The sequence below is a fragment of the Alexandromys fortis genome, unplaced genomic scaffold, assembly GCF_014885135.2.
Source record: "Alexandromys fortis isolate MF-2015 unplaced genomic scaffold, M_Fortis_MF-2015_v1.1 scaffold_216, whole genome shotgun sequence".
In the NCBI taxonomy this organism is placed as follows: Eukaryota; Metazoa; Chordata; class Mammalia; order Rodentia; family Cricetidae; genus Alexandromys; species Alexandromys fortis.
In genome coordinates, this window is record NW_026068089.1 from 1,830,711 (window position 1) to 1,853,180 (window position 22,470).

At 44.6% G+C, this 22,470-nt stretch overlaps 1 protein-coding gene across 1 annotated transcript in view; it reads left to right on the forward strand.

Annotated features, from left to right (window-relative positions):
- Scn8a (sodium voltage-gated channel alpha subunit 8) overlaps positions 1-22,470 on the forward strand; it is a 176,080-nt gene that overhangs the window by 48,585 nt on the left and 105,025 nt on the right. The window contains exon 2 of the mRNA XM_050122500.1: positions 16,952-17,281. Coding sequence (XP_049978457.1) covers positions 17,006-17,281 — 276 coding nt within the window. The 5' untranslated portion in view covers positions 16,952-17,005. The remainder of the gene's footprint in view (positions 1-16,951; positions 17,282-22,470) is intronic.

Here is a 22,470-nt window from a genome sequence, read left to right on the forward strand (position 1 = left end):
TGGTCACACAGTTAAGGCACACAGCTTCCGCTTTTCTCAGTGATCACCTTCCAGTCTCCCTGGCTTTGCTTGCCTATGCCAGCTGCATTTCCTCTTTCTCCTTCCTGGTCACTTTATCATTACCACCTTGGTTTAGTTCTCCACCATCTCTCCTTGTCACTACCATCTGGTCTTCCCCTTTAGAAAACAAACAGGGAGCCCTCCCCTGCCCCCGACTTTGTCTCTGGCTGCTTGATGCAAGGCAAGTCAATTCACATCTTAAACCCAGGTACGTTCTGTGAAGTTGGATCTAGCATTATTTGCTCCTTTAAACTTCTAAGTGAGGATGAGATGAGGTAAAGGATAAGAAAGAGCTTTGTAAATGTTAAAGCACTGTGCAAATATGAGGTTGCATTAATTTGTAGCCCCAGCCGCTGTTCGCAGTTTGTCACTCTGTTAGCTCAATTCTAAGATACCAGCTAGACCAAAATCTTACTCAGAAAAATTCTACCCTGGTTTTATTTTTAATTTATTTATGGTAGTGATGATGTATATTACATGGGGGTGGGCACACATGTGGAGGTCAGAGAACAACTTTGTGGACTTGATTTTCTTCTTCCTTTACATGGGTTGTGGGGATCGAACTCAGGCTTGTGTGGCAAGTGCTGATCCATCTTTGCCAGACCTACCCTGGTTTGCTTGCTGCTGTATCTCTGGAAATAAATGGCCAGGATCTTGCGTCCTTTTTTTTTTTTTTTATTTCTAGATAGGGTTTCTCTGCCTCCCGAGTGCTGGGATTAAAGGCCTGTGCCACTGCTGACTGGCACTCTTGTGTATTTTTCTAATTATATTTGTCCGACACTTTGCACAGCTCCTGACGAGTGCTCTGTCATCTGTTCATGATAACCATGAGGAGGAGGACCATTTTCTTACCTGTGGTTAAGGCTTTCTTATCATGTTTTCTTGTTATTTTCCTTGAGTACCACAGCAACTACTTGGGTGACCCTTGCAAGTTTCCCCTGTTCAACCTCAGAAGGATGGGCATGGCTTCAGACCTTGGGCAAAGGGACATCCTTCAGTCGCCTACTTGTGGGTCCATGTGTAATCTGGAGATTGCTTGGTAAGTGTCCAAACTAAAGTGACCTTACAGGGTCTGAGTCTGGACCTCCTGCCTGCCACACTGAAGGCCTGGTGGCCTGTAGATTTGTATTTGAAGCTAAGTGCTGCTTAATGCCCTGTGGTTTGGACCCAGGCTCTTTTTATGCCAAAGAAACAATGCGTGTGTGACTTGAGTAGCAAAACGGTGTTATCTCTTCTCCTGCAGTTATAAAAGTCTTGGCCCTGCGTCTAGAGCTCCTCTGGAGTACAAGCTCCTGACTTCGGCTTTTTCTAGATCCTCCATGGAATGGGAAAGGCCTATGGGCTTTCAGAGAGGCTGTTTCTACTGGAACCGGTGTGTGTGTGTGTGTGCGTGTGTGCATGCGTGGGTGTGCATGGGGTCACAGTGTTTCTTTTCTTTAAATACAGTGAAACTGCCAGTACCTAGTGAACTATGTTGTGAGAATTTCTGGTGGTGGTTCCTGGTGCCTGACACCTTTGTAGGTACCAGCTGGCTTTGCAGACTGTACTGAGTGACGTCGATGCTCCTGCATGTCCGTCTCAAGAGAACCTTAACAGCAGTCAGCCATGTGAACATTTCCCACTGAATTCTGGAGTGGAGAAGCTGAACATTTGAACCATTTTGTCCATTAGTGTTGCTGTATGAAAGATTTCCACAGCAGCCCACAATGGAATATAATAAAGACTTATTTATTACGGGGTAACTCACAGAATTTAGTAGTGATCCACAGTCCTCTGCATGCACAGGGAACTAGAACCGAAACTAGCAGCCAAGGGGCCAGCTCACGCTTTTTGTCTGCGTATATAGTACATGAGGCCATGCCTGAATTGGGCCAGTATCTTAAAGGCTATTGGCTGAAGGAATCCCTACAACACCTCCCCCTTTTGTCTAAATAAGAGAGTTTTAAACCTAATACAAAACTGTATACAATAAGAATAAATATCAAGTATTAGAATTACAACCAGCATGAACAACATCAAGCAAGAAACATGCTAAATGTTTCAATAGTTATCCTATCCTAAGGAGTCCAAGTCTTATATTAGAAATGACTTGACTAAGTCATGAGAGGAAACTAACTATGACTATATAGTCTTCGACCCCATTGCAGACCTAAGAAGGGAAATAATATTACTTGAGTAAACAGGAAGTGCAATCAAGCAATTTCCAAAATGTGCAATAAATGACAGAGACAACCGGTTACCTGGGCAATCACCCAAAGTCTCATTTGCAACTTTGAAGCAACCAACTTTGGCTAAGGCCTAGAGTAAGTGAGAGACCATTTTCAGAGTCAAGAAAAATTTTAAAACCACCTTACCCTGTTTGGCAGGGCTTGGCAGTCTTTTTTCTTGTATTCTATTTGTCCAGCTCAGACACCATGTATTTTGTCAGTGGTTGAGGCATGGGAAGTTCCTTGCCCAAAGGCCAGTTTTGTCAAGAAGAAAACAAGCTCCAAGTCTTTGGTGCCCAACATTTTCTCAGGAATAGGCTGGTGCTGCCAGGAGCAATTGTGACTCATGTCAACAGAACCCTAACTTATTTAAATGCCATATTCTACAGTTCTTTGAAGTGGTTGAAGGTTACTTATCTATGTGGAATGCAATTTCTATGTATCTAAAGAACCTGATTGGCCTGTAATTCTTAATGCCTATATAGCTTAAAGACTAAGACTTTATATTGAAATAAAGTAATCTTTAAATAACTGTGCAGCACATGAGGACAGTGACCTAAAAATGTAAACAATGTATAGCACTGGGATAATGGGATAAATATATTCTAAAATTGTATCAATATACAAAATGTCTTAAACAGAGGTAGAAACATGCATGCATACAATATGACAAAATAACTTTGCATAGATACATAAGTATTGTAAACAGAAATAGGAGCATATTCGATATAACAAATATAATTTGAATTTGTATCAATATACAATAATCTATACCAATGTAAGTTGTCTATAAATAATGACTCACAAGTATTCTCACTATTATTCAGTATTATTATTAGTGTGAATAAGCTCACACTAATCTATCTATTGTCCCATCCAATCCCTACATCTTTTTCTTTTTTTTAAAGAGAGATCCCTGAACCTATTTAATCTCTACCCCAATCCCATACCATTTATAACCAATCCCTAATCCTGGTACTTTTGAAGACTATCTTCAGGGTATTCCAAGAGGCATGGCATAGATATCAGGCTTAGGCCCTGCTTCAGGCAGAGAGAAATACGCTTGTCTGTTTTCTGTTTTCTTATTTTGGGTGAGGAGGCCACTGACTGAAAACCACCACTCCACTTTTTACCCAGCTAGTGCAGAAGTCTCCATAGCATGAACAACAGGTCATGATTTAGAAAATGTGTCTGATGTCTGCATCTGAATTCTGTTTTCAGTGATGGTCATGATACACACTAAAAACAGCTAGTTAAGGGATGAATTCCCAGACTTGTCCATGATAAGGACCAGCTTGATAGCACCAGACCAATGCTGTATCCTCCATGTGTGCATATTCAGGCTTTTATTCAACTCATGATTCTTTTATAGTAGGTTTTGAGTCAAAACATTGCTTATTCTTACTTAGGCTGCTGTGTGTTTTAGAGTTGGTAATCACACAGCAGCTAATTGTGTTGATGTGCCAGTACTAGACAACTAGTTAGTGTCCTTGACTCAGAAAGGGAATATGAAGGAGTGCCAATGGTAGGTAACATAGTAGAGGGTTAGGAGCACAGATTCTGGAACCAGACATGTAGGCTGACATATCATTGTGTGATCTTGAACAAATTATTGAGCCTCTTTGGAGTTCAGTTTTCTCATCAGGAATATGGGTTATTGTAATGACTACCTTAGTGGGTGTTGGAAGGATGGAAAGAATTGGACAGTGAGACTGGCTCTGTGGATAAGAGCACTTGGGCCAGGGTTGGTGGACACACCTTTAATTCCAGCACTGAGGAGGCAGAGGGACATGAATCGTGTTTGAGGACATGAGGACAGCCTGGTGTACAGAGTAAGTTCCAGGACAGTTAGAGCTATGTAGAAAGAGACCCTGTCTCAACAAAAACAAAACAAACAAATGAGTGCTTGCTGCAAAAGCTTGAGTACCTGAGGTCAGATCCCAGCACCCATACAAGAAATCAGGTGTGTTACAACCCCTGTAACCCTAGCTCTGTGGGCTCAGACGCTGGAGGATCCCGGGGACTCCTTGCTCAACAGCCTAGCCCCAGGTTCAGTGAGAGACCCTATCTTGTGAGGGTAAGACAGAAAAAGAAGGGGAAAGTCCTACACAGGAGGAGGCGGCTCCATTTTATGGTCGGTGTTCTCTACTTCATTTTGCTTCTACTCCAGCTTGCATCTTAGAATAGTGACAGTTATTGTGTGCACTTCTTTCTTAGGAGTGTTGAGACCCTTCCCCATTTTGGTCCTGTCCTCTCATCCTGTGTAAATGGCAGCAGAGGGAACTGTACCAGGTTACTGTAGGCTTTCCATTGACTACTGCCCACCTGAGTGCCCATGGTGTAAAAAAGCTGCAATTTATCCTTTCTAACAAGATGGATGCCTCTTGGACCAGAGAGAGGACCTCTTGTGTTATGTGCCCTTTCGTAACCACCTGTGGCCACCGTGGGGCTAGGACAGATCACTGTGATGGACTGTGGAGGGAGGAAGTAGTTGAACACACCAAACAACGATAATCTTAGTTATCATAGTTAACTAGAGAAAGCCACACACATCATAATTCCCACTCTTTTCCTTTGCAGTTGGTCAGCTTGAGTCCTCTGAATGTGTATTTGGGTTAGAGATCCACTCTTCTCACCGGAGTCCAAAGGGTCAAGGTTTGCTTCTGCTGTAAAAAGAGAACAGAGCCCTCAGTGCGGCGTTTAGCATGCCGAGGTACTGCGTGCAGTCATGCTCTTAGCACCACGGTGCCGCCAGCCTCACTTCTGTCGTGTCACTTAAGCTGTGCACATGCACACAGGTTTAGAGGCCAAGGGTCGTCATTGGGGCTTTTCTCAATTTTTTCTACCTTTTAAATTTCAAATTCTAAAAAATTACTTTGTGTGGGTGTATGTGTGTATGTTCGTGTGTTGCAGCATGTGTGTGAAGGTCAAAGGACAACTTGGAGGGAATCCTCTCTAGCCTTCCAATGTGTGAGTCCCTGTTAATTGAACTCAGGTGGTTAGGCTTGGTGGCAGGTGCCCTTGCTCACTGAGCTATGTCTCTGGCCCCACCTTAATTCCTGAGACAAGTTCTCTCACTGAACCTGGAGCTCACTCATTGGTTAGACTGGTTGCCAAGTGACTTCCCAGCCCTGGGACTTTAGTCATGGCTACTGTGCTCAGGAGTAGGATAATGAATCCTTTTAAGAATCTTGACATTTTTAGGTCCCAGTGTCTAAGTACTAAAGGTACTTATGTTGGATGTGTAAGTGCTTTTTCCAAGTGTCTCCTGAAGTTACAGGTCATGAGTGTGCATTCGTATCTGTATTAGGATTCTTTCAAAGAATTCCGTGAGCAGAAACTCCTAGGCTTTTCGGAAGCTGTGTATTTTAAGTTACCCCAGAGTAGCTATCCTTTTAAGGCTCGAACAGACCAGCTGTTGGGAATCAGGGGCAACTTGATGAGCTCTGGGAAACATGGTGGGTGTGAGGCTGAGGAGCACTGACTCTGGTAGTGGTCTTGCAGGTGGGAAGCCAGTGCACACAGTGCTTCTGGTGAAGATGGGCCTCAAGCCTGGGAAGAGGAGCCGCACCTTGCCATTATTAACAGAGGGTTAAGATTATAATTTCTTTTTTTCTTTTTTTTTTTTTTTTTTGGTTTTTCGAGACAGGGTTTCTCTGTGGTTTTGGAGCCTGTCCTGGAACTAGCTCTTAATTTCTTAATGTTTAAAATGATTAAAATTAAGTTCCAACAAAATTGTTTCGTTTCAATTCTAGAATTGTTAAAGAGCTCCTAAAATGGAATCTGTAGGACAAAGAAAATTGGCACACGCACATCTCGCTGTCACTGAAAGGAGGAGGAGCCTGGGGAGCGGGGTTTCTATCCCCTGTGCTAAGAGCCACCCACCTTCCCCGCGCAGTGCTGCTCCTCCAGCTGATTCTGTGAGCTTACAGCAGATGCCCAGAGTTGGCCCACAGGTCCGACTCTGGCTTTAGGTCTGCGGCAGCCACTTACCTTCTTTGGTTCCTCTTACACCTCTCTTGAGCTTCAGAACCACGTAGTCTGCTGTCTGTCTGGTATCCCCATTTGGATGCACTTAGACTAGGTCTGTTCTAAGTGAAGTCATCTTCATTCCAGAACTATATGTCACATCATATTCAATGTGTCACCAAGTTTCACTACCTCCGCCCATTTTCCCGTGACTGAAAATGGGGCTTTGTTCCTGGTTTTCCTGCCTCTGTACCTTCAGTCAACTGTCCTGCTCAACATGTCATCTGCCTGCTGCCTGGTCCAGGCTATCACCATCCACAAGCTTCTGCCTGGCTTACCTCCGACCTTGTTCCTCCTCCTCTCAGGTATTATTACTGGAAACTAAGACACCGTATGACCAAAGCCTCTTAAACTGTGGGCCACAACCTCACTTGTAGGTGATTGTGGGGACTGTGAAAGGCATTTGTCCTTATACCCACAGGTAGCTGTACTTCTCACCCCCATCAAAGAAACGTCTCTTTGCAGCAGGTGGAGACTAGTACAGAAGACCACACCAGTCAAAAGGCAAAGTTGTGGAGCTGAGTTTCAATTGACATACAGCAGGCTCAGGGATTGCAGAAGAGGGGTATAGGACGTGTAAGTAGGAGCCAGAGGATCATGCAGTTTGCTGTGTGATTCTGTCTCCTGGAAACAGGAGCTGTACCCATCGGTCTCATGGGCATGGCTACCTAAACATGAGTTTAACAAGGACAGCTGTACACTGCTGAAGTGAATGGGGAGAGCTCATGAGGCCTCACCCTTGCACAATGAAGTACAGGAGCATTGAGAAATAGTCTTCCCGAGAGCAGGGCATTCCAGTTGGCCTTCCAGTATCAAATGCTCAGCCCTGAAAACATTCATGCAAGTAACACTATACAGACTGAGCAGGTTAGAGTGGGGATCTCTCTCTCTCTCTCTCTCTCTCTCTCTCTCTCTCTCTCTCTCTCTCTCTCTGTGTGTGTGTGTGTGTGTGCATATAGCAGCAACTAATAAAAAGGAGGCCATGAATTTGAATGAGCAAAGAGGAGTAAATGGGAGGATTTGGAGGGAAGGGGAAAATGATGTAATTGTATCACAGTATCTTTTTTTTTTTAATCAGCAACAGTGAAAGGTTTCTGAACTCACAGCAATCAAAATTTAGTTCAAAACAAAACCTAAAGAGTCCAAAGTGTTTCTGGCAGCACTCACCTGTGTTGCATGGCATGATGTCACTGCAGCCTTAGTTCTGAGCGCCACACTTCACTGCATGCGTTGTCATGCTATGCAGCACCAATGGAGGGCTCCTGAAATGCCTACGCTCAGATTCAAGACCGTGTTAGAAGCTGCAGGGCTTTCTGTGTGTGCGCCTCTCTGCTCGCACACGGCTGTAGTGATTTTCACAGAAAATAGTTCTAATAGTTTCCTCTGGCTTTCTTCAGCCGTAGCAAGACAGTGTCCCATTAGATTGTATTGTGTTAGGCAAGCACCTCTTTCCTGGTAATATATAAACTGGCTTTCATCATCAATAAACAGTAGATATATGCACACCACTGTATCATTTCTGTACGATTTAATAATGAAAGTTTAATTGATTGATATGCCTATTTTATCTACCTGTACCTGGGGTCCCATAAAAAAAATTTTAAGTAAAAAACCTCATGAGCAGAAAAAGTTTAAAAACTTTCTCAAAGATTTTAAGGTCATCATTCCCTTCTTAAAGCCTTCAGTACCTGCTTGCTTTCAGGATAAAATAGGATTGACTTCTTGTGCTTGAAGGACTCTGCCTTCCTGGAGTGTCAGGGGCTTCACTAACTGGGACTCCAATTCTACACTGCAGTGTCGCAGTGCCCTGTGGCTTGACCCCTCTGCTCTGTGCTCTGCAGAGCTCTGCCTGTCCTCTTGCTGTGTCCCATGCCAGCAGCCTGTCCTTCAACTTCAGCAGATGCTGCCTTTCCCAGGAAGCTTCCCCTGATCCTCCCTGGGTGTTCTGCTTCTGCGCATCAATAAGCCTGTTTTACTCATTTCAGGGTTTAGTATGCTGTGATTTGCTATTTATCCATCTTTTATCACAGATTTTCAGGTCTCAAGGCAGTAGTGAACAATCTTGTTCATCAGAGTGTAGCTCTAGGATGTTAGACTTTTATAGTATTTACTCTTTGTTTCTTCACTTGTGGTGAAGCACACGTTAGCATTTCTCTTATTTTTTTTAAAGATTTTATTTATTTATTTATTAAAGATTTCTGTCTCTTCCCCGCCACGGCCTCCAATCCCCCCCCCCCAATGCATTTCTCTTATTTTTAAGGTTGCAGAGTGTTTCATTGTATGTACACCACATTTTATCTAATTCATGGTCGTTTGGGCTACTTGGCAATTGTGAATAATGAACACTGCTGGGAATATCTTTTCAAGTTACTACTCAGTTCTTTTGGGCATATGCTAAACAGTGGAATTGGTAGTCTATAGTAATATAAGATAACATGGGAATTCTGGTCTTAACTTGGGGGAACCTGCCATGCTCTACTGTAACAGCAGTCCAGCTTTATGCTGCAGTCATGGTTTGCCAGATTTTAAGTTTATTTCTTTTGTGTATGTGAGAGGGGGAGAACAAATGTTTGATGGATGATGTGTGTGTGTGTGTGTGTGTGTGTGTGTGTGTGTGTGTGTGTATAGAGCAAGCACAGGTGTGCCACGGCATGGGTGTGGGTGTCAGATGGCCGCTTTGGAGAGTCAGTTCTTTTCTGCTAGCTTATGGGTTTGTGGATCAGAGTCAGGTGGTGAGATGTAGATGGACTTTTATGTCCTGTCAGCCAGGTCTCAAATAACCACACAGAGACTCATTATTAATTATAAATGCTCAGCCAATAGCTCAGGCGTGTTGCTAGCTAACTCTTGCATTTTAAATTAACCAATATTACTTATCTGCACTCTGTCACATGGCTAGGTACCTTTTCTTAGCACAGCAGGTTCATCACCTGCTTCCTCTGCATCTCCTCATGACTCCTGAGACCCCTCTTTTTCTTCTTCTTCAGACCCCTCTTCTTCTTCAAGCTCTTTTTATCTGCAAGTCCTGCCTAACCTCTACCCCTCCAGCTATTGGCCAGTCAGCGTCTTTATTCAACCAATTACGCAATGACATTTATTCACATAGTATAAAGAAATATTCCACAGTGAAGCCTGTGTCTCCTTTCTCAGGAGTCTTTTTTTAGTTTTTTGATACCCTCACGAACCCATAGCTCTTTGGCTCCCCGTTGCTTGCTGTATTGCTGTGTTAGCCATCCTGCCAGTCATCTCCTTCAGGTGTGTGTGTGTAAACATGTCCTGCTCTGCAAATTGCCTTCTTTGCATTCTTTTATTATACTTTAATGTAAAGCACAAGAATTTTTAATCTAATTAGTTATATTTTTACATGCATCTCCATGTGGCATGCATTTGTGTGTGAATGCCTGTTCACATGTGTATGGGCATATGTGTGTGCAGGTATACATGTAATCTGTGGGTATGAGGGCCTGAGGCTGATGGCTAAGTCTCTCTGTTACTCCTCACCTTACTCATGGATATGGGATCTCTTGCTAACCCAGAGTTCCTTATGGCTAGTCTACCCACTTGGCTTGCTCTGGGGAGTCTTTATCTCCGCTTTCCTAACACTGGACTTAAAAGGCAGACGTCCATGCCCACCTGGTATTTGTGTGAGTGTTGGAAATCTGAACTCTGGTCCTCTGGACCTCATGTCTCACAAATAACCCCCTGGCCATGTTTTCTACTGTTTCATAGTTTTATTTTGTTTATTTAGACATTTATTCAATTTTGAGTTAATATTGCATGTGTTAGAAGGTAAAGCCTTACTTCATCTTTTGCGTTTGTCTGTGTGTGGCATGCATTCATGTGTGTTTCCTACCTTGTACTGATAAAGCTGTTCTTGTTCCATTGAATGTCTTGGCATCCTTTACTGCATATATGAGCCTTTCCTTCTAAATTCTACCCATTGAGCTATATGGTTGCTCTTAGGTCAATACCAAACTTTTGATGACTCCACATTTGTAATTAATTTAAATACCAGGAATGTGAGTCATCAAACTATGTTCTCGTTCTGGTCTGAGACAAGTTTGGTTTTATTTCTCTTTTGCAATGCCGGGGACTTAACCACTGTTCTCACATGTGTAGGGTTATGTTCTAATGCAGAGCCACACAGGTCAGATGTGTTGTGTATTCCTGTACTACATGCAACCTCTGTTGCTGTTTGTTTTTTATTTTTGAAACAATATCTTGCTATGCAACCTAGATTAACCTTGAACTCACTGTGTAGCTTAGGCTAGTCTTATTTAAAAAATATTTTTATTAATTCTTTGAGAAGTTCATGCATGTATACAATGTATTTTGATCCTATTCTTCCCTTTCTTCCCTAACTTCTCCCACATTTCCCCCCACCTCCTAACCCTTCCAACTTTGTGTTCAGGCTGGTCTTGATCTCCATCCTCCTGCCTCAGCCTCTGAGTGTTGATGTTAGGGTGTGCCAGACTACATCTGGCTCCCTGGTAAGCTTGGTGCTGCTCCCAGCTTCTTTCTTACAAGTCTCTCTACTCAGAGCCCCTGCAACGGCTGCTCCCTAGCCAGCTTCCTTCCAGTTCACCCTGTTCTAACCTCTCTTCAGCCATTTTCTTTGTCTTTTACCCTTGGCACCACTCCCAACTCCACGGATTTCTGTCAGATTTCAGAGAGCATTTTAAGACCTTAGTTCTCTTGAATGAGCAAGAGAAGAGAGCCCTAACCATCTATTGCCCCCAAGTTACTGAGTCTAATTCAGTCTTTTGAAATTCTCAGAACCAAGAGCCACTGTCATTGTTCCTTCATTATCTGGGCAGGTGGGGACATGGCAGGAAGACAATTGAGCAGGAGGAGCAGGGGCAGTGACAGAGAGAAGTGGTTCTACGGACATAACAGTCCAGCTGATCTTGGAGCAGCATGCTCAGACACAGTGAGGTCTGAAGATGGCTTTTACCCTCCCCAAACAGGATCAACATCTGAGCCTCAGCATGCTAGGCAAGTGGTCTAAACTGGCTGTCTCTGACTCCTGCTGCTGACCTGATGGTAACAGTTGGGATGTGTGTGGTGATAGTGCACACGATGGAGAGACCACTGTCTGCTAGGTACGCGATTTATTGTAAAGAGGGAAAAGCACTTTCCTTTCCCAGAGGCAGTTAGTGGTACACCAGGACTTAACTACCATGGCAACAAGAATGACTGGGGAATGACAACAGTTGTACAGAAAGTTATGCATTTGTGATTCAATACTGGATCTGTACATTTAGCAAGATTTGTGAGGCTGCAAGGAACAACCGTGTATGTTCTGTTTTTATAGGTTTTGGTAAATTTAAAGTTTTGATATGGAAGTGAATATATTTCATGGTAGCAAATGACAGATCCTTTATACATATGATTTTCAATGCCTTCACAACTTGCTTAACTTTTCTTTGATATAAAAAATTCTGCCTACTGAGTTTATCTGTAACTTTTTTCAAGTTGTCAAAAGAGTTTTTTAAAGCTGCATGTAAGTGGGTTTGTACAGTTCAAACTCCCATTGCTTAAGGGTCAACTTATTTTAGATACTGCTTGCTCTCCAGTGTGCTAACTGGCGGTTAGACAGTTCAGGCTCTCATTTGATTTTCAGATCAGGAATGTTGCATTGCATGACCTCTGAGTTCACTCTAAACCCCGGAAGTCTGTTTACTTTTTACTCTGAAGAAGGAGGGGTTTATTTGATGACTAGAACTTAGGTCCAAGAAGAAAAACAGACAAGGTTAGATTTAGAAAGTGCACAATATAGTGTACATAGTCAGTAATATGTGTCTATAGGAGTCACAATATAGTATATATAGTCAGTAATATGTGTCTATAGGAGTCACAATATAGTGTATATAGTCAGTAATATGTGTCTATAGGAGTCACAATATAGTGTATATAGTCAGTAATGTGTCTATAGGAGTCACAATATAGTGTATATAGTCAGTAATGTATCTATAGGAGTCACAATATAGTGTATATAGTCAGTAATGTGTCTATAGGAGTCACAATATAGTGTATATAGTCAGTAATATGTGTCTATAGGAGTCACAATATAGTGTACATAGTCAGTAATATGTGTCTATAGGAGTCATGATATAGTGTATATAGCAGTCAACAATACATGATATAGGAGTCAATAAAAGTGACAATAACCAGACATTGATTTAGTGATGCTGGGTCAGCTGATTGTTGGCACTGGGGGAAAAAAGGAATCTTTTCTCCACATTGTATGCAACGTCCAGTTCCCAGGGATTTGCAGGTTTGAATGAGAAGGGTAGAACAATAAAACTCCTAGAAGAAAACCTAGTAGAATACCTGTATGACCATAGGCAAACACCTATATGACCATGGGTGGATGGAGAACATAGGAGAAGACCTGTATGACCATAGGTAGATGGAAAATATAGAACACCTGTATGACCATGGGTGATGAAAAACCTAGGAGAACACCTGTATGACCATGGGTGCATGGAAAACCTAGGAGAACACCTGTATGACGATGGATGGATGGAAAACACTTTCTACTCACAGCAGCCATGAGGTAGCATGAGCTCAAGGGCTCATCAGTGGGTTAGTAAGCACACAGCTTGCTATGTAGCTGTATAGCAAAATCACTTACACACACACACACACACACGTACATGCTCATGTTCGCACACACGCACTCAGATACACACACCCAATGAAGTGCTGATACATACTGCTGCGTGACTTTACCTTGAAACTTTTATACTAAGTGAAAGAGGGAGGTCAAACCCAAATGGCTGCACACTGTGTGCTTCCTTCTTATAGGAAATGCCAGGAAAGATACATTGGTAGGGACGGAATGCACTTTTGGTATCGGGGAACTGGGGTGTGGTTGGAGAGAAACTAAGCTGGGTGAGGGGTAGGGGCAGCACTGAATTTGCCACGATGAAAAGACTTGGTGTGCAGTAGTGGAGGCGGCAAATACGTTGTTTGCAGGGGGGTCGTTTGCTTTAAAATAGTCTATTTCAAGTTACCTAAATTTTACTTCAGTGAATAAATCTTAAAACTGTGAGGTGCCCCTGATCGAGAAGACTGTTGTTCTGAGTGTTGACAGAAATGTGGGGCCGCTAGAACCCTCACCCTGTGACGCTTTATACATGGTCTCCAACTCAGCACTGCTCCTTAGCTAAATGCTGCAAAGAATCACATTGTATTTGACGACTGAAAGATGGGGGTGAAGGGTAAAGGGTAAAGGGGGTAGCTTCTTTCCACAGCAGCTTCACATAGCCCAAAGTGTCAGAGCAGGGTGAATAAATTGTGGCGCAGTCACAGATGGAATACTACCCAGCAATAAAATGAATACCACAGTAAGGTAAATTTTACAGAATTGGGGTTGGGATGAAGCCAAACCTCATAGGATGAAATCTAAGAAGCAGCAGAACTAATCCATGGAAGTGATTACTGATAAAGGAACACAGAGAGCAAACTGGCATCACAGATGGAACAACATATGGATGGACTGAACTGGGCACTGTGGAGTCATACTCTGTTACTTTACAAAGAAACATCACCAAAGTAGAAGACAAGCAGTAGTCACCAGAGAGATGTCTGGAAGGCAGGAGAAGGGGCTGTCTGAGAAACAGGAAGTTATCAGAGGCCCAGAGTGGTGGTGACATGTGAGAAGACTACTTCTGTGGGGCCTGAGTGGGTAATACTTGCCAGTGGAAGTTGTTCAGGAAGGAATGGTAAGGCTGTGGTGCTGGTCATGCACGCGGGGGCTGGCCATGACGAGTGTGGTCCCGTGCTGGATGACGGGAAAAGGGTAGTCCCTGTGCTAGAGGAGGAGCCCATGGCTAAAGTGTGGGACTGTTCTGGGCATAGTGAGGACAAGGCACGAAGTTGGAGTCACTTGAGTACGAAGGGGTTGAGGGAAAGAGGGTAACAGATTTCGGAAGACAGCCATAGAGAAGAAAGTATATGTGCGAAGGAGGGAGACCACTGCCGTGGCATAGTGAGTGTCACCAAGGCAGAGGTAGGTAAAACAAGCAGAGGATTCAGAAACACAGAGAAGAGCTAGGAAGGAAAGGAGAAGGCTGGAAATGTGCTGGGGAGCAGGGCTAAATGGGGGCGGGTCATGACCCTGGAGATAGTGGGCGGAAGACAGCAAGGCAGCATCCTAGCCTGGGCTGGGTGGATGAGCTGAGCGGATTGTGGGCAAGTGTGGAAGGTGGAGCCTGCAGTTACAGACACTCAGTCTTACTGCAGGTTCCAGGCATGACCTGTCTAGTCTGTGAGTGGCCATAGGTGTTTGGAGTCCTGACTTGCTCTCTAGCAGCATGGCTTTGGGATGCCGTTGTAGTTCTCTAAGCCTCTGTTTCTTTGTCATTAAATGATGATGATCCTTGTATTCTGGAGGTGACACTGGTACTTGAAAGGCAGCTGAGAGGTGAGCAAAGCTCCCAGAGGAGGTGCTGTGGAGGCTGAAGGTGGGTGCACAGGGGCTAGAGTCTTGAGGTTGGGGCAGGAGGAAAGGGATTTACTGGACTTGTTCAGGGTATAGAAGGAATTAGGGAAAAAAGTAGGCTGGGGGAAACTGTAATTGAAGTCTCAGATCATAAAATCATATTATCTTTGTGTGATTTGCTTAATGAGCCCGGCTGTTCCTGCTGGGACTAGTGGTGGGGAGGACAGAATGGAATGGTTAACTTAAAAAAAATAGATTTACTTATTTATTTATTTTGTAGTAAAGAAATAAGAGTTTGGATATCAGCGTCTGGTTGAGGTCTTCATTTTTTCTTTGCATTTATTTATTTAGAGAAGCTTACATGATGTGTGTAGAAGGCAACTTGTGGGAGTTGGTTTTCTCCTTCTGTCATGTCGATCCCAGGGATAGAACTCCAGTCTTGAGACTTGGCAGCAAGTACCCTTACCTGCTGAGCCTGTGACCTGGGCAAGTTGTCCAGTCTCTTAGGACTCTACATTTCTGGAACCATCTACACAATAGATGGAGGAGTCCTACCATGTCTTGTATCTCTAAAGTCCTATACTTACCAGAATGATTCCTCTGGCCCCTCCCCTTGCCTGAACCTGTGAGTTTGGGTGCAGTGTGGGAAGCTACCTGGTCTGTGTGGGGCCACCGTATAGTTCTGGCTGCAGAACCCTGTGCTGTAAGCAGAGCCTGGTCACGGACACTTAGCTCCATGCTGTGGCACAGCGGTCACAAGGAAAACAGTCTGTGCAGGCTTGGGGACCATGCTCCACATCAGTGAGACTTTACACCCATTGGCTTGAACAGGCCCAGCTTACACATAGCCGTGAAGTGGACCCTGAGGACTAAGGAGCAGAAGCCGCAGTGTTTCTCTTTCAAAACTACTTCCTGGGTCCTTGGGCAACACTAAATAAACAATCTTAAAAGGTGCGTGGGGTGCGAGAGACAGAGCCTTAAGAGGTCTGTTTCCTGGGCCGCCCTAAGCTGCCAAGACAGAAGGAAGCGCACTTTGCGCACCAGGTGAACTGCCAGTGGTGTCTGTCCATTCTTGCCAAGAGCTGAGCCATTGCTCCAGGCTTCATGATTCCTGTTCCCAGGCTTGGGTTAGAAGTAACTAGAGTTCTGCATACAGGAGTAAAATGGCTTTTCACGTACTGGCTGAGAAGTCCCTGATGCCTGTGTGACCTTGCTGCAGTTGCTCTTTCTAGACGGAATGTTCTCTGCTCTGTCCTTGCCTTCTGAGTCTTTCAAGGTTCCAGCCTCCCAGGCCTGCAGTACTACATGGGGAACCTGGGTTCATTCCCTCAGCCTTTCTCATTGCTAAGTAGGGGGCTTTGGGGGTGCTGGCAGCCCCTTCCACTGAAAAACATCTTCTGTTTGTCCCTGGCAGGTGCTTGATCCTACAAAAAGATACTACTGGCCTTTTATACTGGAAAGATTTTGACAACTCAGTACATTGCAGCCTTGAGATGGAAGGATGGATGCAAACGAGAGCTTTTATCAGTATTTTGTGTTCGCCGAAGTTTGAAAGAGTTTTGTTTTCAGAAAGTACAGTTTTTGAAAGCTTGTTTCAAGGTTCTAGCAGGGGAGCGCAGCTACTCGTGTACCCTTGACCCGTCCTCCTCTATTCGGGAAAGGTTGTCCTCTGGGAGGGACACACATGGAGCTGTGAGGGAGGAAGGGGACACCCGCCTAGCCAGCCAGATCAGCCAAATCAACCCTGGCGATCAATGGGGTGACAGATGTCGCGGCCAGGTCGCCCTCACATCCCAGAAAGTACCGTTTTTGAAAAGAGGGATAGTTTATCCTTTTCTTGCCCTTAAAGGAAAATGGTCTCATTTAGAGACCAGATCCAGAGGGAAGGTGACTTGACCGTGCAGATGCGGGCCCTAGGGAGCATCATCTGTTCCTCTTTAGCCAGAGCAGAGTACCTGGGGCTGTGAAGCACATCTCTCTTATGTGTGTGGTTCTGAACAGTGAGTTGGATTTAGTAAATATAATACATGCTAGCAGTTCGAAAGACCCCCCTCTTCCCATCTCCCTAGCTGGTGGCTCCCCCAAGCCTTCTCACCATAGATTTCTTTTAGATAAAAAAGAGCCATGTCATGGTGGAAACTGTTGCAAAGGTCTGGCCTCTCGCAGAGGAGGGGTTGACTCATGCTGCTGTGTTGCTGTCTTCCAGAGCTGGCCTGTCCTGGACTCAGCATAACTAACGAAGCTGCTGCAGGATGAGAAGATGGCAGCGCGGCTGCTCGCACCACCAGGCCCTGACAGTTTCAAGCCTTTCACCCCCGAGTCGCTGGCAAACATCGAGAGGCGCATTGCTGAAAGCAAGCTCAAGAAGCCCCCAAAGGCGGATGGCAGTCATCGGGAAGATGACGAAGACAGCAAGCCCAAGCCGAACAGCGACTTGGAAGCAGGGAAGAGTTTGCCTTTCATCTATGGGGACATCCCCCAAGGCCTGGTTGCGGTTCCCCTGGAGGACTTTGACCCATACTATTTGACGCAGAAAGTGAGTTGGAGGAGGCCCAGCTGCAGAGGCCCCTTCCCTGCAGGCTTGGGAGAGGGACAAGGAACCCTGTCTTTGCCAGAGTGGGGAGACATGGCTAGCCTTTGCTTCTGCCTGGGATCGGCTTTCCCATTTTGTTGTTGCTGGGGGCCACTTTTGGGTCTTCCCATGGGCCAACTCTGTTAATAAGACTTCTAGTTTTGCTTCTAGGCCAGATTAGGAAAATTTGAAAATTAAAAAAAAAAAAAAATAGGAGGGCTGGGGTGTAGCTCCCTGGCAGAGCACTTTCTAGATGTGTGGAGCCCCTGGTACTTCCCTGGAAGGGAAGAAGAAAGGAGAGGGGGAAAGTGTGAATGCAGATAAATCTCCCTGACCCACACATTTGAGAGTCTGTCTTAGTATAGTAGATATTTCTCACACAGTGGTAGCAGGCTGTCGCTGCTAGTGGGGGTCACGGCTGTGCTCTCTGTGCAGCCTCCTTTGTGACACTGGAGCATGGCCGTTATGGGACAAACAGTGAAGCACACTTTGGTCTTGTCATATTGTTGTCAGGGTGAATCTTCGTTCCCCAGTAGAAGACAAGAGGAGAATCAGGCCTCCTGGGTTGATTCACCACTGGCCATGTAATTAGCTGCTAGATTCTGAGGCCTGACCTCCATTGTAGGAGACCCACCTAATTCAACAGAGGTCATTTAAATAGGTGCCATTGGGTTTTCCAGGTAATGGGGAGGGTGATGGTTTTGTGGAGTTGTGTAGATGTGAATAGAAAAATCAGGTACACTATTTTTGTTAACTCAACAGCCCTTTTAAACTGCTAACTAACTGTTTTTAGTATGTTTTAAAAGAAATGTTAACTTCCTTGTCTTGTTAATGGGACACAGTTAAGAGATCGAGCCTTACTAGGATCACTGAGAGGGCTCAACACATGTGGGGGGTGGGGATCCCACATGCTGGGAGGAGAGAATGGATTCCTGTGAGGAGTCCTCTGGTCACCTGAGTGCCCTGGTGTGCAGACCCTCTCAGCAGTGAACACGCACACACACTGCATAACTATATAAATGAGTTTTAAAAGGCATCCTTAACTCGGGATAGATGGCAAAAGCAGTCAAGATGCCCTCTGGAAAGCATAGACAGGCACATCTGTTCTAGCTCACAGCAGCTGCAGTGGGGAGGGGTGGGACCAGTGGTCCTAGGTCTTCCAGGTCTGAAGAATAAAGCCTGAGGTGACACAGAGGACAGTAGACTGGAGAGAGACCTTGACTCCACCATGTCTCACACATTCATTCTTTATATTCTTCTTTGCTAGTTAAATATTGTCCAAACTACTACAAATAATCAGAAGGGAAAAATAAAGAAAAACAAACCTTACAAAATAATTCGTGATTCTTAGCAAGTACCTTTATTTCTCAGGGCCTAAATTATTTATTTCTCCATCTTATATGCAAATTCAATTTTATTTTCTTACCTGTGATTTTGTTTTCCGTTGTATACCTTTTCCCCGGGCCCTGCCCTACTGGCATTCTCTTTCTGTGTCCAGTGCCTGGGTCACGGCTGGGACTCTACAGAGAGTAAATCCGTTGTTGCCAGTGGAGCTCCATAGGATTGGCTTGTTGGGACAGAAAGTGTGACTTCAGGGGCTGGGGTTATAGCTTGTCGCACACATGTGAGACCCTGAGTTCAGATCCCTCACACCCACGCACAGAGCCTGAAGCCTGGCAGTGAAGCATGTCCCTGGAGATGTAGAGGCGTGTAGACCCCGAAGCTCACTAGGCAGGCTGCCCAGCCAAGCTGATGAGCCCCAGGTTCAGTAGGAGATTTTTGTCTCAAAAATAAGGTGGAGGGCAATTAAGGAAGACACTTGCCATTGACCTGTGGCCACCAAAGGCCTACATACATACAACCAGCGTACATGAAACAAGTACACACACACACTGCACACGAAATAGAGGAAAGTTTAGCTTCAGCCTTTGACCTGTCATAAGAGCAGGTATTTCCTGAGAAGAATGATTTTTAATTATATTTTTGGTGGTCTTTAAAGTTTTTTAAATGTTACCATTAAGAAAAGTCTATAAAACATATATAGCCATTATAGCCATTGGCTAATGCTACCATAAAGCAAACAATATGTCAAGAAAGCATTGCTAGCAGTTCAGACATGTTTGTTGTACATTAATCTTTTTTACCTACCTACCTATTATTTATCTATCTATCTATCACCTACCTACCTATCTACTTCAGACAGGGTCTTATGTAGCCCAATCTGGCCTTGAATTCACCATGTAACCATATGAATTCCTAACCCTCCTGCTTCCACCTCCTGAGTTCTGGGTTTATAGGCTTCACCAGCACACATATGTTATAAGGTGTTGACGCCTGAACCCAGGGCTCTGAGCATGGTAGGCACATACCCTCTAACTTGGCTGTATCCATAGCCATTGCCCTTCTTTTTATTTTTTTTTTATTTTTTTCTTTCTTTATATATTTATTAAAGATTTCTGTCTCTTCGCCCCCTAAATGAGGAGTTTTCCATTTGATTAAAGATAACATGTTCTCTCAGCTTACGTGCGAGTTCTTGTTATGTTACTGTTTCTGGTCCTGCTTCCTAACCAAGGCCTTGCATGGGTTAAGTCAGCTTCTCCTACAGGCAGGACTCTGGGAATTAACCCACAAATCAAAAACTCATAGGGGAGGAAGTGACGTAAAATGTTCCTTTCTGTTTGTTTTTCATGAACTGTTGTAAATAATTCCTAGAAGATAAGCTCTCCTTCCTCTGGTAAAGAAGTGTTTCGTCCTCAAGCCCCGGTTTCTAGTTGTACCGTCATTGAAGGAACCACAGGGACCTTGTTTCTCCTTTCCTTTCCTCTTTCTTTCATGGGTCACAGAAAACGGGCTCACTTTTTTAAAACTTGTGGTTTCATCCATTGTATATGGCTTGTGCTCCAGGAAACTCAGGACCCTGGAAGCTGTGCACCACACTGTGCAGGCACCGTTCAGCAGGGTGCCTCCTGCCCTCGCTCTCTGACCTTATTTTTCAGCTATTTGATATGAATTTAAGGAGCAAATACATATCTTGACTAATCTCACTTTAAAAAATAGGTCATATATTTATTTACTGACCGAAAGTCGAGTGGTATTTGGTAAAATGTCTGCCTTATGCCTGTCCTTCTCTTGCACTGCTTGGCCCCCTGTAGTGTTAATGGTTGCTGGGCTCTTCTATGGTTTCTCTGTACCTGTGCGAGCCACAGCAGGTGCCTGTGAAGAACCGACCTCAGGTATTTGTCCTGGCCTCTGTCACCTCTCTTCTCTTTTTGTTTCTTGTGGAATCTTTGTTTCGTGTTATTGTTATTGTGGTTGATGTTTAGTTTTTCTGAGGCAGGGCTCAGGCTAACACTACAGCCGTGTGCTACCCTGTGTTATGCTGTGGGGTCTTGAGTTTTCTCAGTGCCAATTCCCACTTTGCTTCCCTTCCTCCAAGTTTTTTCTTTTAGAGAATCAAATCAATGGCTTTTCCTTCACTGCTTACACTGTCTAACTTCACTACAGAAAATACTGTCTGCTGCCTAACAGTAATTTGTTGAGTTTTAAGTGACCATGGGTTGAGTTGAAGGCCCTTCTACCTGAGTCCCACCCCTTCTCATTTCTTAGGCCTGATTATTGATATGGCCTGTGTGTCTAATATCTGACCTATTATAAGGAAATCCTAGAAACAAAAGTTCACCTTGCAGGATCGATGTGTCTTTAAGTACCATGGTGCATTCCTGTTGAACTGAAAGGTCACTTTTCTCAAAGTTCATCTCATTTCAATATCTGATTTTCTACAAAGTGAGTACACTTAAAGTCACAGGAAATTAAAATGTGGAGGCCTTTGGCATCATTTAATCCAGCTTCCTTACATTATTGATTTTAAGTTATTGATACTTTGTCAAAAGCTGGAACCAGGCTTGCAAGATGACTCAGTGGGTTAGAGCACTTACCAAAGAACTGCCTCTCATGGGTTAGTCTCTGATTTCCACGTGTGAGACATGCATGTGCACACACATGCGCACACACAATATGTAGATGATTCCCCTGTGGCATGTTCACCCCCTTGGGATGAGTGAGATGTAGTGCTGAGAGCCTGAGCTCGTTGTCAGCACCTGCAGAACTGCTCACCTGACATGGAGCTCTGGAGGTATTTAGTTGGCCTCTCCACCTTCTGCTACTTTTGAAGGAAGAATGTCTCCCTCCCACCACAACCCACCCCTGCCTGCCAGGATGGCACAGTGGAGAGAGCGCCTAACTGGGAAGGAAAACCTAAGTTTCATTCCAGTTTTGTCTTTGATTTGCCCTTGGCCAAATAAAATGCCATGGTTTCTTCATTCACACATGGTGCAGGAGAGCAGGCGTACATCTGAATCTTTGTACTGTGTGTCACCGTGGCTGCTTGTACCCTGTGCTCTCAGTGTGGAAAGTGCTCTCTGCTCACTCAGGGCCCCCACTCTGCTCCGTGTCTCTCCTCCTCTTGGAATGTACTCTTCCTTTAACTTCAGCTCTGGGAGTTCTCCCTGCTCAGCCACGCCCAGCCATAACACCAAAACCGAAACCTCTCCCTTCTGGATTCCTGTTATACACCTTGTCTTCAGCCCACCGTGGTGTCATTTGGTGTAGGTGGGGAGGGTTACCTCTGTGTCCAGTCTTTACAGTTTTCTGCTTACCTAACAATAGAGCCAGCAGTCCTGACATCTCATCCCTTCTCCTGCCCCATGCGTGCACATGTATTTCACTGTTGCTGGAAGACACTCATTTCCAAATCTGTTTGAATATGTTGGCAGGGGTGCAGAGCCACGCTGTTAAGGGAATATTTGTGTCCATCAGGTGTGTTCCATTGCACAGCCAGCATAGACACTTAAAATTAAAGCTACAGATTTAAAAACTTCGGATTATTTTGTTATTACTTTTTTTTTTCACCCAATGGTATAGGGAAGTCAAGTGATATTTCAGTTTTTTATTCACCAGATCAGCCTAGAACAGTGCTTGTGAGTCAGTGAGGGCAGGGATAGTGCTTGTGAGGACAGGGGCAGTGCTTGTGAGGGCAGGGACAGTGCCTGTGAGGGCGGGGACAGTGCCTGTGAGGGCGGGGACAGTGCCTGTGAGGGCGGTGAGGTCGGGGACAGTGCCTGTGAGGGCGGGGACAGTGCCTGTGAGGGCGGGGA